The sequence below is a fragment of the Candidozyma duobushaemuli genome (assembly GCF_002926085.2).
Source record: "Candidozyma duobushaemuli strain B09383 chromosome Unknown G_B09383, whole genome shotgun sequence".
Classification (NCBI taxonomy): Eukaryota; Fungi; Ascomycota; class Pichiomycetes; order Serinales; family Metschnikowiaceae; genus Candidozyma; species Candidozyma duobushaemuli.
The window spans coordinates 38885-53979 of NW_020289896.1; the positions used below are offsets into that span (position 1 = coordinate 38885).

General features: G+C 47.3%; 8 protein-coding genes across 8 annotated transcripts; 3 read left to right on the top strand and 5 right to left on the bottom strand. All coding sequences in view use genetic code 12, as the record gives it.

Moving 5' to 3' along the window:
- Window positions 1-11: 11 nt before the first annotated feature.
- On the bottom strand, window positions 12-3663 carry CXQ87_005019 (uncharacterized protein; the record flags this gene model as incomplete). Its single annotated transcript, XM_025483448.1, has 2 exons — window positions 12-1713; window positions 2039-3663. 2 exons carry the CDS (start codon window positions 3661-3663, stop codon window positions 12-14), a joined length of 3327 nt encoding a protein of 1108 aa, XP_025335683.1.
- Window positions 3664-3937: 274 nt separating this feature from the next.
- Window positions 3938-5230, top strand: CXQ87_005020 (sodium:solute symporter family protein; the record flags this gene model as incomplete). Its single annotated transcript, XM_025483449.1, has 1 exon — window positions 3938-5230. One exon carries the CDS (start codon window positions 3938-3940, stop codon window positions 5228-5230), a length of 1293 nt encoding a protein of 430 aa, XP_025335684.1.
- A 158-nt stretch (window positions 5231-5388) lies between these two features.
- On the top strand, window positions 5389-5919 carry CXQ87_005021 (uncharacterized protein; the record flags this gene model as incomplete). Its single annotated transcript, XM_025483450.1, has 1 exon — window positions 5389-5919. One exon carries the CDS (start codon window positions 5389-5391, stop codon window positions 5917-5919), a length of 531 nt encoding a protein of 176 aa, XP_025335685.1.
- Window positions 5920-6216: 297 nt separating this feature from the next.
- CXQ87_005022 (uncharacterized protein) lies at window positions 6217-7491 on the top strand (the record flags this gene model as incomplete). The annotated part of the gene is made up of 1 exon (XM_025483451.1): window positions 6217-7491. One exon carries the CDS (start codon window positions 6217-6219, stop codon window positions 7489-7491), a length of 1275 nt encoding a protein of 424 aa, XP_025335686.1.
- A 150-nt stretch (window positions 7492-7641) lies between these two features.
- Window positions 7642-8844, bottom strand: CXQ87_005023 (pepsin-like aspartic protease; the record flags this gene model as incomplete). Its single annotated transcript, XM_025483452.1, has 1 exon — window positions 7642-8844. One exon carries the CDS (start codon window positions 8842-8844, stop codon window positions 7642-7644), a length of 1203 nt encoding a protein of 400 aa, XP_025335687.1.
- A 753-nt stretch (window positions 8845-9597) lies between these two features.
- CXQ87_005024 (pepsin-like aspartic protease) lies at window positions 9598-10743 on the bottom strand (the record flags this gene model as incomplete). Its single annotated transcript, XM_025483453.1, has 1 exon — window positions 9598-10743. One exon carries the CDS (start codon window positions 10741-10743, stop codon window positions 9598-9600), a length of 1146 nt encoding a protein of 381 aa, XP_025335688.1.
- Window positions 10744-12198: 1455 nt separating this feature from the next.
- Window positions 12199-12981, bottom strand: CXQ87_005025 (uncharacterized protein; the record flags this gene model as incomplete). Its single annotated transcript, XM_025483454.1, has 1 exon — window positions 12199-12981. The coding sequence occupies one exon, from the start codon at window positions 12979-12981 to the stop codon at window positions 12199-12201; it is 783 nt and encodes a 260-aa protein (XP_025335689.1).
- A 792-nt stretch (window positions 12982-13773) lies between these two features.
- On the bottom strand, window positions 13774-14646 carry CXQ87_005026 (uncharacterized protein; the record flags this gene model as incomplete). The annotated part of the gene is made up of 1 exon (XM_025483455.1): window positions 13774-14646. The coding sequence occupies one exon, from the start codon at window positions 14644-14646 to the stop codon at window positions 13774-13776; it is 873 nt and encodes a 290-aa protein (XP_025335690.1).
- Between the last annotated feature and the right edge of the window lie 449 nt (window positions 14647-15095).

The window sequence follows — 15095 nt, forward strand, 5'->3', positions numbered from 1 at the left end:
TGTTCTGTAATCTATATGTACTTTTTGTAGTCGTCGCCGTACCACAACTGTTCTATATGCTCAATTAAAGTTGTCTGCTCCTGGCTAAACCTCACCACGGCATTAGTTTCTTCATTTTTGGGAACCGAGGCACACCATACGTATCCGATGCATCCTTTTGTTTTATCCTGAACGAAGCCCAGCTTCAGTTTTGGGATGATAGCCCCATTTATCTTGGATGGAGATCGGTAATGGTCATGCAAAGCTTCTGGCGTCTTGTACTTTTCTCTAAGCGACTTGAGGGCTTCAAAGTCTTTTTGATAATATCCTTTTTTGCACTTTTGTAGCCCGCCATTTATCCAAAGAAGCCTGTGTTCAGAATCAAAATGAGCAGGCTGGGTTGAGCAAACTTCCCAGGACTTTTTCGTCTCGTGAAGCTCTCCTATACCAGCAGCTGGCTGCTCATTAAATGTAAATAGAGCCCGACCAGCGTAAATCTGTCCAAGCCAGAAAAGCTCTTTATCACCATAGAAAGGCCCACTGGTTTCGTGCCAAAACTGTAAAGCCGTGGAAATAAGCAAACCGGTCAAATGTGTTGATCTTTTCATCACCACCATGCCGCTTTCCATGACGTGTTTTGATTTCGACTGGAAAAAGCCCGTGGCTTCAGCGACATCGGTATAGTCATGAATATCAAATGCTCGTTGCTCCTCTAAGGAGGGATGGAGGCTTCTGAAGAAACCCATAGGAGTGGTCCAGGTGCGTTCGCTGCTGAGTCTGTCTCTGAAGAAGTAGGCTCCGTGTTTCAGGTATTCCTTGTAAGTGAAAAGCGTTCTTGGCTTCACAAAAGGCACCACATCTGTGTCCATAAGCACCATCTCGTCAAAGGTGTTGAACAAGGAGGCTACCCACTTGTTCGAAAAACGACGAAAGTACTTGGAGGCGCCGTCAGCAAGAGCCCTACTTGCATCCACAAAATAGACATCCTGGGGTGGATAAAGCGACGATTTGGCATACTCAAAGTCCACCTCAGCTCGAGCAACCTCAACAAGCTTCTGTATCGAATCTGGCGAAAGATCGCCCTTGTGCACCATTTGAATGGACAAATCGTTTTCTAGAAACCGGAGCACCCTGAGGAGCCGTTTTGCTTCGTCGACCCCGGCGTCGCTCATGCTGAAGACGATTCCTTTCTTGGAAAAGCCGTTTTTCACTCTTCCCCAGAAAGAGGAACCCTTCTTTTCTGGTCCTGGCACAACTGTACCGTCCCACTTTGTCACCACAGGCATTTTCCCTGAAAAAAGCGGAAAAAGCTTCCTTTCCACATCCTCAATGCCATTCTTCACCTTCACATTGCTTTCTAGGAAACAAGCTCCATAGGCTCGGAGATGCCCCACAAAAGTCCGGATCCACTGCTTCCTCGGCGTCGACTTCTCCAACAAGGCGTCTCTATCTAGCGAGCTGGCCAAATGTGTAAAATAATCCTGGCACCGTTGTTCTTTCGGCACCTTATTATGCTCGAGTATCTTACCGAGCGGATCTGTAAGTGTCCGATGTTCCCGGTTTCCCTGAAACACGGCGATGTTCAAAACGAACAGGATGGTCAAAGCCACCACTAGGGCCAACGGAACACAGCGGATTAGCACCAGTTTCCTCATGGTCTTCGAATCGTCAAAAAGATGGAGATCTGTAGGGTCAAGAAAAACCAGGCACAAGTGCACTCTAGCCAAGATGTGGCTGTCAGACGGACTGGATGAGATGCACCGATGTTGTTTAGAGAAGGAAAAAGTTGGTGATTATTGGATTTGATTATTTTTTCGCATCAAACGCAGAATCTTATAATTCATCCGGGGGAACCTCGCTTATTGTAGATCGTGCAGATTATGTAGGAGGGGGTGAAAGCCCCGTTTGAGATGCAAACAGAAGACCGAGGATGGACTACACTTATCAACATCAAATCTGCATTTACAACGAGTTTTTTAAAACAAAGAACTAAAATCGGCTAAATATGCTGAGCACATGACGCACGTTTCGAAAGCTCGGCTATGCACTGCCAGGCTACCGAGAGGCGTGTACTGCCTGATCTAAGGCCTCCGCCACAGCTAGCGATTTCTCCTCCTCGAGCTTTTTGGTCACCACCTGAAGGCAAACAGGCAATTTATGGAACTTTTCCGGATCGTACATATCGTAAACGCTCTGTTCGGCGTCGTTTCTGGCCACAAACGACGGATCCTTGACATCTCTCAGCTTGTCCACTTCACCAACAGGAACAACGGTACTAGCACAGTCAAAAAGGTTAAAAGGCACTGTGTAATTTTCAGTGCTGGGGCCGTATTTGAGCACAGCCGGAACAGGCCAAATGGGGCACACGATAGCATCTATAGGCTTTCCAGACACAGTCAACTGAGCAGTATTCTGCCAGTGAGAGTAGAACTCCTGCTTGATTGCGTACGCTTCATTGCACAAATCCCACCATGCACTGGTGTCCAAAGGTTTACCAAAAAGATCCCATGGCACACAGTCCACAGCGGCTTTTATGAACGGCTCACCCGTTTTGCTGCATTCCCCATAAGCCTCTTTTCCAGCGTCCGCAACATATACTTTTGTGGCCGTGGCCATGGCCTTCAACAGCATGGGGATTTCAATATCCACCACCTCATGGCCTGCTTCTTGCAAAGCTGCTTTTGTCTCTTCAAGAGCCCTGGTCACTGGAGGTTGAGGTCTGAGCTCAGAACAGGCATGCCAGATGCCAATAGTAAAGTGTCTCTGAGCCTCCTCCCTCCACGGAACAGCAAGCACCTTGGGATCCAAGTTCCACCCCGCCATCCCAACCAAAACTTTAGAAACGTACTTCACATCCTCGAGAGAGCGGGCCATCGGGCCGATTGCCGAAACTACACACTCCTGGCCACTCGAGGCGTTGGTGACGTTCATATACGAAAAGCGCCCGGTGGCCGGTTTCAACGCATACAAGCCCTGGAAGCAGGAAGGGATCCTGATGCTGCCGCCAATATCCGTGCCTAAACCACACGGTGAGGCTCCAGCGGCGATCAAGGACCCTTCACCACCTGACGAGCCGCCTGCCGAGAAGTCCAGATGCAAGGAATTTGTAGTGTAGCCAATGAGATTGGAGTATGTCTCAGAGGCCATAAGGGAGCTGGGGACAGCTGTTTTCACGTAAAAGACAGCACCCGCTTCGAGCAATTGATCAGCGATAAGGGCGTTTTTGGCTTTGGGCTTACCAGCCAACGAGACGTACCCCAAGGTGGAATCCTTGCCCGTCAAGTCCACCTGATCTTTCAAGGAGATGGGGATACCGTGAAGCGGACCTACTATCCCGTCTTTGGCAAACACTCGATCTAGTTTTTTGGCCCTTTCGAAAGCCTCGTCAAAGAAGATATCCGAGCAGCAATTGACAATTTGATGAGCTAGAGCTGCCCTATGGCAGTATGCTGTGGTAACCTCTAACGCTGATAATTCACCTGCTGCGATCTTCCCCTGGAGATCCACCAAGGAAAGACTGGTGATGGCATTTTCATCCTCGGGAAGAACGGCATCCAAAAAAAGTTTCGTATTTGTCTCCCCGGCAAGCTGCATTTTCTCAGCAATTCCAGCGTCTCTCCACTTTGGTGGGATCCCACCGAGGATGGATTCCTGCTTCCGCTTAGCGATAGCTTCCCACACCATTGTACAGCAAAACAGCAGAAGGTCTGGCCTTATATGGGGAGGCTTATCGGAATGTCTTATAACGACCCCTCTTAAAAGCGGATGTCAAATCCCGAATACGTGATCGAACAATTGATGTAGGGGGGCTTGGAAAAGCGGTTGCCTTGAGGAGATCTGAGGCATTCTCGTTCTGGAGATACTGCACTGCTTTATGCAAGCGCCGCACCGATATGGCTGCAAAATCACCACTATATAAGAGGGCAACTCAATTTGAATTCTATATCTTACCAAGAATATGGAACCCATTCTAGGCCAGAGTTACGGCTACGGCTTTGCCGTGGGCCTCGGTGCGGCTTTTGCTCTTGTCATGGTGTTTATAACGAAAATGTTGGCCAAGTATATGGGCCAGCACCAGAATTCAGAAAGATTCACCACCGCCTCCAGAAGCGTCAAGGCGGGTCTTATCTCGTCTGCTACAGTTTCGGCATGGACGTGGCCCGCGACGCTTCTTTCCTCGGGCGCCTGGAGTTATGCCCATGGAATCAGTGGAGGCTACTTCTATGCTGTCGGAGGAGCCTTGGAGGTGACGCTCTTCATGTTTTTGGCGATCCAGATAAAACGCCGTGCCCCTGCTGCTCATACCATCCCGGAGATTTTCCACTTCCGCTTTGGAAAATGGGGCCACATTGTGTTTTTGTGCTATTGCATGGCAACAAACGTCTTGACATCGGCACTTTTGCTACTAGGAGGATCTCAGGCTTTTGCAGTGACAACGGGGATGCACACCGTGGCAGCGTCGTTTTTGCTTCCCTTGGGTGTCATAGTGTACACTGCTCTTGGTGGTCTCAAGGCAACCTTTGTGTCTGACTGGATCCACACGGTGATCATATACTGTATCATTCTCGTGATGATTTTCTACATCTTCTGCTCGTCTCCGTTAATTGGGTCGCCCAGCAGAATGTACGATCTTCTCGTGGAGGCCCAGGAGCTCATTCCTGCTCCGGGCGACAGCTACCTTAGTTTCAGAGACAAGGACATGAACTTCCTTGCCTGGTCTGTCACTCTAGGAAACATGTGTTCTGTTTTCGGTGATCCGGGCTATGCCCAGCGTGCTATAGCCTCAGATGCCCGTTCTGTGTTTGAAGGATACCTCATGGGAGGCTTGTGCTGGTGGATTATTCCCATGGCCTTGGGTCTGTCCGCTGGGCTCGCTTGTAGGGCACTTTTGAACAATCCAGCTTCTGTCACCTACCCCAATCCGCTTACCGACTTTGAGGTTGATGCTGGGCTTCCCGTCATTTATGGAATGACAGCGATATTTGGCAAGAGTGGAGCCGCTGCAGCCTTGGCGATGCTTTTCATGTCGGTGACATCTGCAACTTCCGCTGAGCTTATTGCCTTCTCGTCGATAGCAACGTACGATCTCTACCGGACGTACTTCAAGCCGGATGCAACGGGAAAACAGCTTGTGAGAGCAGCCCATGCTTTTGTGGTGGGATTTGGTATTTTCATGGCGGCTTTGGCGACAGTGCTCAACTATGTTGGTGTAACTGTGGGATGGCTTCTCAGCTTCGTGGGATTATCTTGACGCCAACAGTCAGTATTGTCATTTTGGCTGTTTTTTGGAGCAGAATGACGACAACGTCGTTGATAGTGGGTGCTCCATTAGCGACACTATCAGGGTTGCTCTGCTGGATCGGCGCAACCCACCATTGGGGAGAAGGGGTGATCAACAAAGACACCTTGATGATCACAGAGGCTACATTTATTGGCAATATCGTGGCCCTCGGCTCGTGCCCCATCTACGTTGTCATCATCACCCTCCTCAAGCCAGAACAGCATGACTACGATATGAACATCCTCTCCATCGAAATTGTCATGGCAGACGATGTGGATGAAGAAGGAAGAGAGGCCGCCAAGGTGACTGACTCCGAGAAGAATGTACTCAAAAAGCAGGTCTGGATGAGTGCTTTTGCAAACATCATTATTCTTTTTGGCTGCCACATTCTTATTCCGCTCGCCTTGTACGGCAGTGGATATGAGCTGACCAAAGGTGCCTTTGTATTTTTCATTGTGGTGAACATAATCTGGGCGGTTCTTGCGGCTGGCTACATAATCCTCGTTCCCCTCTGGCAGGGCAGAGAGGCTATCAAGACGGTTACCGGGGTGCTTCTTGGTAAAAAGAGGCCACAACCTGTTTCAGACAACATGAACAGTGAGAGTCATGATTCCATCGAGCTCTTGGTGTCTGGGAAAGGTACCGACAATGCAACATGAAACACTGCTCCAAATTGTGAAACATTCACATAGCTTCACTCTAATGTACGGAATCGATATGTCCTTTCCTTGTAGGATCGACCGCGATTGAGGTGCTTTCTTGCTTCTCCTATCCGTCATAGACTGCTTTTACAGTGTTTTGATGCGGTTCTCGGCATGAAGCTGCATCATGAATTGTTCTTTGTTGCTTGGAGTTGCCTTGTGCCTCGCCGTTTCCAACGGCAATGTGTGAGGGGTTCTGCCGTATATAATCGAGAGCTATAATCAAGAGCTAAGAAATAGAGTTTTGCAAATTCAATGGTCAACAGAATCGCTGCCGAGGTGGTGAACGACGCCATCTTCCTGTCTGGCGACTTTGTGCCAGTCAAGGTGGTGCTAGATATCGAGGAGCCCATAGTGATAAGCAGCCTCATTTTGACACTTCTGGGGTACGTAATCACCAGTGCATTTGCTCCACAGAAACAGGTAGAAAGCCCATCTACGCTTGTTCCTGCCAATGACTATTATCACCGGTTCTTGTTCAGAGCGTTTGAGCTCAATATCGACTCCAAACTCAATCTCGAGAAAGGCCGGTATGAGATTGAAAGCCGGGTAGAGATCCCAGATAAGAACACGCTATGTGAATGCAAAAGGGTTGAAGTGCCAGAAGAGGCAGAATTGGTTCCACCGCCTACCTTCTTGCTTCCACCTTCATATACCCATGAGACCCAGAACGGTGACTTCATCGCTGTATCCTACCTAGTTCTTCCCCTTGCAAATGAGGATACGCTTGTAGACCCCATGACCGGTCTCGATCCCAAGATTTCGTACTCACCCTGTCAAATTCGAGTCAGACCTGCCAAAACCTCGATACCTCCAGCTTTCCTAACAAGCGAGCAGATGTACCTGGTCGAAGCACAAATTCCTGGAGAATTGGCCTGGAGAATGCGGGTAGATGCTTTTGGAGACGAAGCTGTTGTTCTCTCGCTTGGTCTGAGAGTTACTGCTTGTGCGTTCTTCCGTGCCTATCCTATGAAAGACGATGGTGCTGTAAGTCTCACAAGACACATCAGGCCCGGAGAAATGCTCAACAGAGACGTGAGTTTTTCACTCGGGCTCTCCTTTCCAAGGAGAGTGGCTGAGCTACCCGATAAAATCAAAATCCGATGTCAGTTGGTGAAGGTTTCGCTCGTGGAGGAGGTGGAGTATCCAAAAACCACAGAAAGCGATGGCAAACTGCTGGAATCATCTACTTTGACAGACGTTTCGCTCACCACCTCGAAGGTGAAGACCAAGGAAATCTTGGATGAGGACCTCAATGAGGATATCACCTTTGAGCTATACCATGTTTCACAACCAGAAGACCACAGTGGCCATCAAAAGCACTACATTTTTCAATGTCCCCCTGAATGGTTTGAGGTTGCTGTTCCACAAACCCTGACCACTTTTGCTACTGCTGTGTTATCTCACCAATACAAGTTGGTGGTTGATTTCGTCTTTCTGACCATCGAGGAGCCGCTGCACCGAATCAGCGTCAGCGTGGAGTCAGAAGTGTTTATCAACGACGATTTTGCAAGAAAAGAGAGTTTCTAGGTTAATTCTGAGTGAAAGCTGGTTTTTCATTTTTGACCGAGCCGCACGTTTGCAGCCATTTTTTTCAAACCGCACCCTAGTGCCTTACATTCCTTTGAACAAATAAAATGAAGCTTTCCATTTAACTTTTTGTATTCTAGCAAAGTGGACTCATGGAATCTGAACAATATCAGACTCGTCGGTGTCCACGGCCTGGGCAATGGAAATGGTGTCGGACTCAAAATCGTACACGGTATAAGTGCGCCTCAAGAAGACATCACCCAAAATAATACCGTTTTTAGGATTCCAGTAGCTAATACCCGCAAGACAGCCGTTTTTGAACGGTCTCACGACAAAGTCGGCGTAGGTCAATTGGATTTCTTGGGTGCCAAAGTTGAAGGTGATGTACTTGTCAGTGGGCTGGTTACAGTCAATGACTCTGTCACCATCATCGTTGATCTTAGCACCAAGCCTGTCGCTGATGTCGTCAACAATTTCATCAGGGAAGAAGTTCCAAGAGGTACCGGTGTCCAACATGGCAGACTTGCTAAGAGAGTACTCCTTGCCGTCCACATCAAGACTCTCAAGTGTAATGTCACAGAAGTAGTCGTCGCTAATGGGGAAGGATACCAAAGAACCCTCGTACTTCTTCTTGTCAATACCACCAAAAAGAACCAGACCCTTGTCACCGCCTTCCTTAGACATGTAGATGGAGTAAGCTGGCTTGTCGATGATACCCTGGGTCACCAAAGCATATGGGAAGTTGTCGTACTGATGCTTAGCGTTTTCCTGAACCTTTCTGGAAATACCAAAGATAGCTGGAGTGCCTCTGTCAGTGGCTTTGTTGACAACAGCGAATTGGAAATCCTTCACGACAGTTCCGTCCTCTAAGGCAACATTGTCCGTGCCGAACTGACCATAACAAGCAGAGCCGTCGAAGTAGTGGATCTCGAATTTCTCGTTGATGTAGTTGAAAGTGTCAGACTCCGACTGTTTGAAATAGCCTTCGTAGGATGGGCCGTAGATCTCGTCGTGGACCCAAAGATCAGAGGATCCCGTGTCGATCTCCACCTGGACCTTCTGCTTGTTGGAACCAAAGTACATGTCCATGAAGTAACGAACGTCTCTGTTGTCGTCGATTTCGGCAGTGGCATCTCTCTTTCTGCTTGATCTGTCAACGTTGAAATCCAATTGCAACACCTTTGGAGCAGATCCATCTCTTTTTCCGCTTGGCTTGGATTTGTCGATGTTGAGGTCCAATTGCAACACCTTTGGGCCGGATCTTGGGGCAAGCTCGGCTTGAGAATCAGGCTGTCTGATAGCCAAGCCCAGAACGGACAAGGCCAATGTAAGAAGAGGAATGAGAGAAACCATGATGGCTGTTGATCTAAGACTACTTCGGATATTTATACAGTTAATGCTAGGTTACACAGAAGCCGGAGGTGAAGTATAGGCTTCCAGGAAAACTTCCAGTGAATAAATCCTCTCTACACAATGCACAGCGGTTCAGTATCTCGAGATATCATCGAATCAAAATCCACCTTTCCACGCAGGTAGATTGCTTCTGCTTTGTCAAGCTTAGTGTAACATTATGAGCAATGATAAGCATGGTTCCACAACCCGGTCCGTGCCATTGTACGGCTTTCGCTTCCAGTTTCCACACCTTCTGCCCGATGTAAGGTAACAGGACCTATTCCGTGAGGTAGTAAGCGAGGTGCAGTTGGTATCTATGATTGGCTAAGCGGCATTCAGAGGAAGATAACGGCTGTACCTTTTATCAACGCTTCGATATGCAAGAGAACTTTATGCAGCGGATTTTTGAAGCAGAGAAAAGTAGCATGTGAATGGTGGTCGGGCGGACATGAGCGGAAGAGAAAAGGAGGTGCTCCAGATTACACAAATTGAAACGCTTCTTTCAACTTGACCCGAGTGACGTATACCAAGAAAAAATATGCTAATTCCCAGGGGCGTTGCAGCACATACGGTCCGAAAAGCCTGGTTCGGAAAAGCAACCCTATTGTCGAGTCCATGTACGGCGGCTACAACGACAAATGTACGACAGTTGCGTCAACAGACAAACATCATGATAACAATTTTAGTTAAAAAACCAATCTAAAACTCCGCTCATCAAGCCTGGATAATGTCAGTGTTCTCGGTGTCAATAGCAGGAGCAATGGCAACAGTACCGGCCTCCAAGTCAAAGTAGGTGTAAGTCTTTCTCAAAAAGACGTCACCCAAAAGCATAGAGTCAGTAGTAGCAGCACTGACGCCCAAGAGACAGGATCCCTTGAAGGGCCTCACGACAAGATCAGCGTAAGACAACTGGATCTGGCTGTCGCCAAAGTCAAAAGTCACAAATTTGTCGGTGGGCTGGTCACAGGAAATGTACTTGTCACCGTTGCTCTTCACCGAGGCACCAAAAAGGCTGGTAAGGTCATTGACGACAGCCTCGGGCAAAATAAGCCAAGAAGTGCCAGTGTCCATGTTGACGCTGTGGTTGATATCGTAGGTGTTACCGTTGAAGTTGACTGTGTTCAACTTGATCAAAGACCGAGTTGGGTGGCTCATGGGATAGGTAACCAAATCACCAGAATACTTTGCTCTGTCTATACCGCCAAAGAGCACCAGGCCCTTATCACCGCCATCTCCCGTCATGTAGATGGAGTACGAAGGCTTCTCGATGATTCCAGCATCGACCAAAGCCAACGGGAAGTTGTCGTACTGGTCCTGGGTCGAAACAGACTCCAAACCCTTTCTGCCAATTCCAAAGATTGGAGGGCGGTGCAGATCGTCCTTACCATTGGTAACGGCAAACTGGAAGTTGTTGATGGAGGTTCCGTCTTCAAGAGTGACGGTGTCCTTCACAAACTCACCATCGACACCAGAGCCGTCCAAGTAGCCGATGGAGAAATCCTTGTTGAGGTGCTGGAGGGTGCTGGACTGATCTTCGTTGAAAGCGCCTCCAAAAGCAGCACCACCTTTGGCATTGTGCACCCAAAGGTCAGAAGAACCGGTGTCAATGTCCACCTCAACCTTCTGCTTGTTCGATCCAAGGTACATGTCCATGAGGTAACGAATGTCTCTGCTGTTGTCGAGATCCTCATCAGGAGTGTCTCTCTTGGTGATGTTAGCAGAGGATCTGTGAACACCAAAGTCCAACTTCAACACCTTGGGTCCCGACTTTTTGACGAGGTCGTTGGAGACTTCGGTGGGCTTGATAGCCATGGCCTGGACTGAGAGGGCCAAAGAGAGGAGGGGGAACAAGGAAAGCATTGGTGATGTAGAAATGAGAGGATTTCCAGGCGGCTTTATATTTTGCTGGCGGTAAAATCGATGAAGACCGCTCGGAACTCAATTTCCATTGAGACTGCTGCTAACGTGCAATGTGGAAGGTAGACCCTGCTGGTACAGCGCCTGATTATCGAAGATTCCGCGTATCTACAGCCCAAAATGCTATGGCCATGTCTCGGTAATGCAGCTGTCAGCAGAGGTGCAGATACTGCAGTGGTCCGTGCATCCAGGCGGCTCCACAACATCAAAGTTTTATCGAAAGCCAGACAACCGCTGAGGGCAGGTTTTGGAACTTTGGGTACACAGCGTTGAGGTGGAATCTCGATAAATAGTGGCTTTAAGGTTTGCAGTGGAACACCTATCTGTGGCAGAAGATTAGATAATGTGACAGGTTTGAGAAGATAAATGTGGCAAGGTTTCTCTGAAGGCATCTGCGGGATTGGCGAATCACTAATAATCACTAATTGAATTTTGAACGTGGCGTGAAGAGCCTCATGGCGTATCGAGCCAGTAAAAAATTCACGATATTACTCTGTCTACTGCTACATTGACGCTGTGCCGATAGAGAAGCCGTAGTGTTTCATACTCCGCACGGGCACCTAAATCACGTAGATTCCTTCTGTCTAAATCCGAGAATCTACCCGTCTGGAGCCCTCCATGTGACATCACATCTTTTGCCTCAGGAGATAGGATACATGCGGAAAGACCATGTACAGCGGCTGACTCATCGATCTGTTTTCCACAAGGCCCAGCCGGCCCCACGCGTCTCAGCTGCATAGATAACGGCTGTTTATTTGGCGACGCGATTTGGAAAGTTGAATGGAAGATTGAGAAGAGCCTGCCTTCTCTACGCAAAGACAGTAACTGGACAAAGTCTTCCTCTGAAATCTCGAATCATGGTAAAGAGCATACTTGAGCAACTACTGTCAATTTGCAAACCGAGGAAGGTGATTGTGTAATTATCCGACATGTGAGCAAGATAAATCATGAGTTCAACGTGGGGGAGTGGTCTATCTACACAAAAGGCGTTTGGGCGGAATTCGATTTCCGGAGGGTAAGCAGAGTTTAGATCCGGCTAAACATGTCTTTCGAGATTTCATGAGGGGAAAGAAAAAAGCGTGTTTCGTTCCCAAGCGCCCTGTTGGGTCATCGAGGCAACATACCACTTTTTTGAAAAGTCTTTTTGGAAAGCTCTTCAAAATCGTAAAAGGCACGGCTAATCAGTAAAGCCGCAAAAACGTTGCCAAAATAAAAGCCCCCACATTCTAATCAGACTTATCTCTATGGCAAGCCATATTGACAACGACGCACAAAAGCGCAATACAGCCGCACGTCAACGTCAAAAACCGCTCGGATAGTTTATCCAATCAGAGCATCAAAAGCAACAAAAAAGTGAAAAGTTGGAAATGCGATTCCCAACAAATGCCTATTCAGGCTTTAACCTAGCAATCCCCATAATGTGCCGCTGTCGTCGTCATCGAGATCGTCATCCATACTGCCGGCACCCAGATTATTCAGATTCTTCAGGTCTTGTCGAACAAGACTGTCATCGGAACTCTCGTCGTCCAGGTCCCTCTTCTTTTTCTTCTTCTGCTTCTCTTCATCTTTGTCAGCGTCCCTATCTGCTTGTTTTTCCAAAAAGAAGTTACTGACAATGAATATGGAGGCTGCAAACTCCATAGTGGTGGAAAGCACGTACTCGTATATCACCAACATATGGTTGATGCCTGCACCGCTGTAGTTGGAAAGCTGGTAGTAGTTCATGTTCTCGATGTAGATGGATAGAATACCAAAGACACCTCTGACGATTAGGAATGGAGAGGCGAGGAGAATCGTGATGTTGAAGTGGTTTCGAACCTTCTCCTTTTTGAAGGCATTCAATCCAAGAAGAAGGATGATTATGGTCAAGGAAAGGAACAAGGACTGACCAGTGGTCCTCAATCCCTTGGATATCCTGACCTTCTTTCTTTCTGCATCATAATTCTCGATTCCCGTGAGCATGGAGCCTCCAGCAATGACCATAGCATTAGCTGGAACCAAAACCCAGTGAAATATTGCAGCATACGAGTTTCCCAATGGGTTCTCCTTTAAAAAAGACTGGGATTTTTCCAACCACGAGTAGCCATTCTTACGCTTCTGAGCATGAACCAAAAATAAAAATGCCGATAAGATAAGCACAAAGTAGCCTTCTGCCCGAGAACCAAGTAAGCAATAAGCCATTTGTAATGTTCAATTCCCTTGATGGCGAACACCAATCCGCATAATTGAGACCCGAACCGGATAAACGGAAAGGACATGAGAAATGTGTATACGGTTTTGAAACCCTTGACATATACAATGTAGACCATCACTAAGGCATAGATGGCGTAAAGTGCAAGGAAAACCGCCGCAGCGACACCCGAGTCAGTGTGCTTTAGTGCCATAATAAAGATGAGCTTTTGAATTCATTGAAAGCTTTGGACATTTTTATAGTGAAGTTGAGGTTTTGGATCATTGCAACCGGTGTTTAAGCCTTCATTGTGGCACAATTATGGAGCGGCTGAGTAGCGCTTACGTAAGCGCAAGTCGAACTTTGCCGCTATCATCACCATCAAGCATTTGAAGCTATCTATGACATTGCGATGGAAAAACGTATTGTTCGAGGGCTGATTGACAGATTTTGGGGAAAAAGAGATATTCTAATATTTACGAGATGCCTAAAGCTTCACCCTTCTCGATGTGAAGACCCTTCGATTCTTTTTCGCTTAAAGTTACTAGATCCCACCTCCTCCCTTCAAACGTGCCTTATCTTGGGTGGAAATGTTGGACTTGCGCTTACGTAAGAGGCGTTGGAAGACGTATCGTTCATGCAGCATTGTGTCAAAATCTTGACGTACGACTGCGCCAGAAGTCTAATTACGAGGTGTCAGTGACGTTTGAATTTCGGCAAATTCAGAGATAAGGACTTTGAAGAATAGTTGAAGGTGATATGTCAAAAGTTTACAGTGCAAGGTCAAAACTTTACCATTTATTTCAATGTTTCTCGCTATCGACGAAAGCCTGGTCCAGACTGCACGACTCCAGACTCTCCACATCCTGCTTACTCTTGCTCTTATCCAAGAAGAAGTTACTTAAGATAAACATGGACGCCACAAACTCCATAGTTGTGGAAAGTACGTACTCATACACAACCAACTTGTGATTGATGCCTGAAGCACTGTAGTTAGAGAACTGGAAATAGTTCATGTCCTCAATGTAAATGGAAAGGATACCAAATATACCTCTGACGACTAAGAACGGACAAGCGAATAGGACAGAAATGTTGAAGTGGTTGCGAACTCGTTCCTTCTTGTATGCGTAAGAAGCAAAGACAAGCACAAGAACCGTCATCATGAGGAAAATCGTTTGACCTGTCGTTCTCATAGCTTTTGAAGCGTCAACCTTGCCCTTTTCAGCGTCAAGGTCGTCCACACCTGTAAGCATAGTCCCTCCTGCAATAACCAAGGAATTTGCTGGAATCAAAAGAAAATGGAACAAGGACGAGTAGGACTTCACAAAGGGAAGACACAGTAGGTGCAGACGAGTATCAGTTACCCAAGAGTGACCGAACTCGAGCTTTTGAGCATGGGTCACGAAAGTAAACGAACTCAAGATAAGCACAAAGTAACCTTCAGCACCCAAGACCAAGTATGCAATGAGCCATTGCCAATGCTCGAATCCCACTATGGAAAACACCATACCACACAATTGCGACCCAAAACGAAAGACAGGGAAGGTAATGAGGAATGAGTAGACCGTCTTGAAGCCTTTCTTGTAGATGATGTAGACCATGAAGGCACAGTAGATGGTGTAGAGGGCAAAAAAGATTGATGCGGCTATGCCCGAGTCGGAATGTTGGAAACCCATGATTGTGAATGACTTGAGACCCTTGAGGTGGAAACGGTTTATCTTTATAGTGATCGTCTGGGTTCCTGGATGTTTCAACGGCGCTTACGTAACATTAGCTGCAAAATAGCTAAGGTTGCAACGGCGCTTACATAAGCCCATAGCCGTGCGCCTCAGTCTCACTTAGAGATGGAGAGGGATCTTTAGTTGAGACATTTGAGAACTTCAATTTGAAAATATTGATTTGAAAACTTTGACTTTTTTTGAATCTATTTAATTGTGCTAAAAGCCAACCTTCTTCGAGATGATGTCTCGAATACTGTTGGAAAAAACCTGGGCGCATTGTTTTTCTTTACCGTGGTGTTTTGCGTCCATGACCTATTCAGCCGCGTGGCTTCGCCTCGAGATCCGTCAAGAAGCCTTTTGTGCCAGGAACTTGACGTTTTTGGCTTCTTTAGTGGTGATGTTCA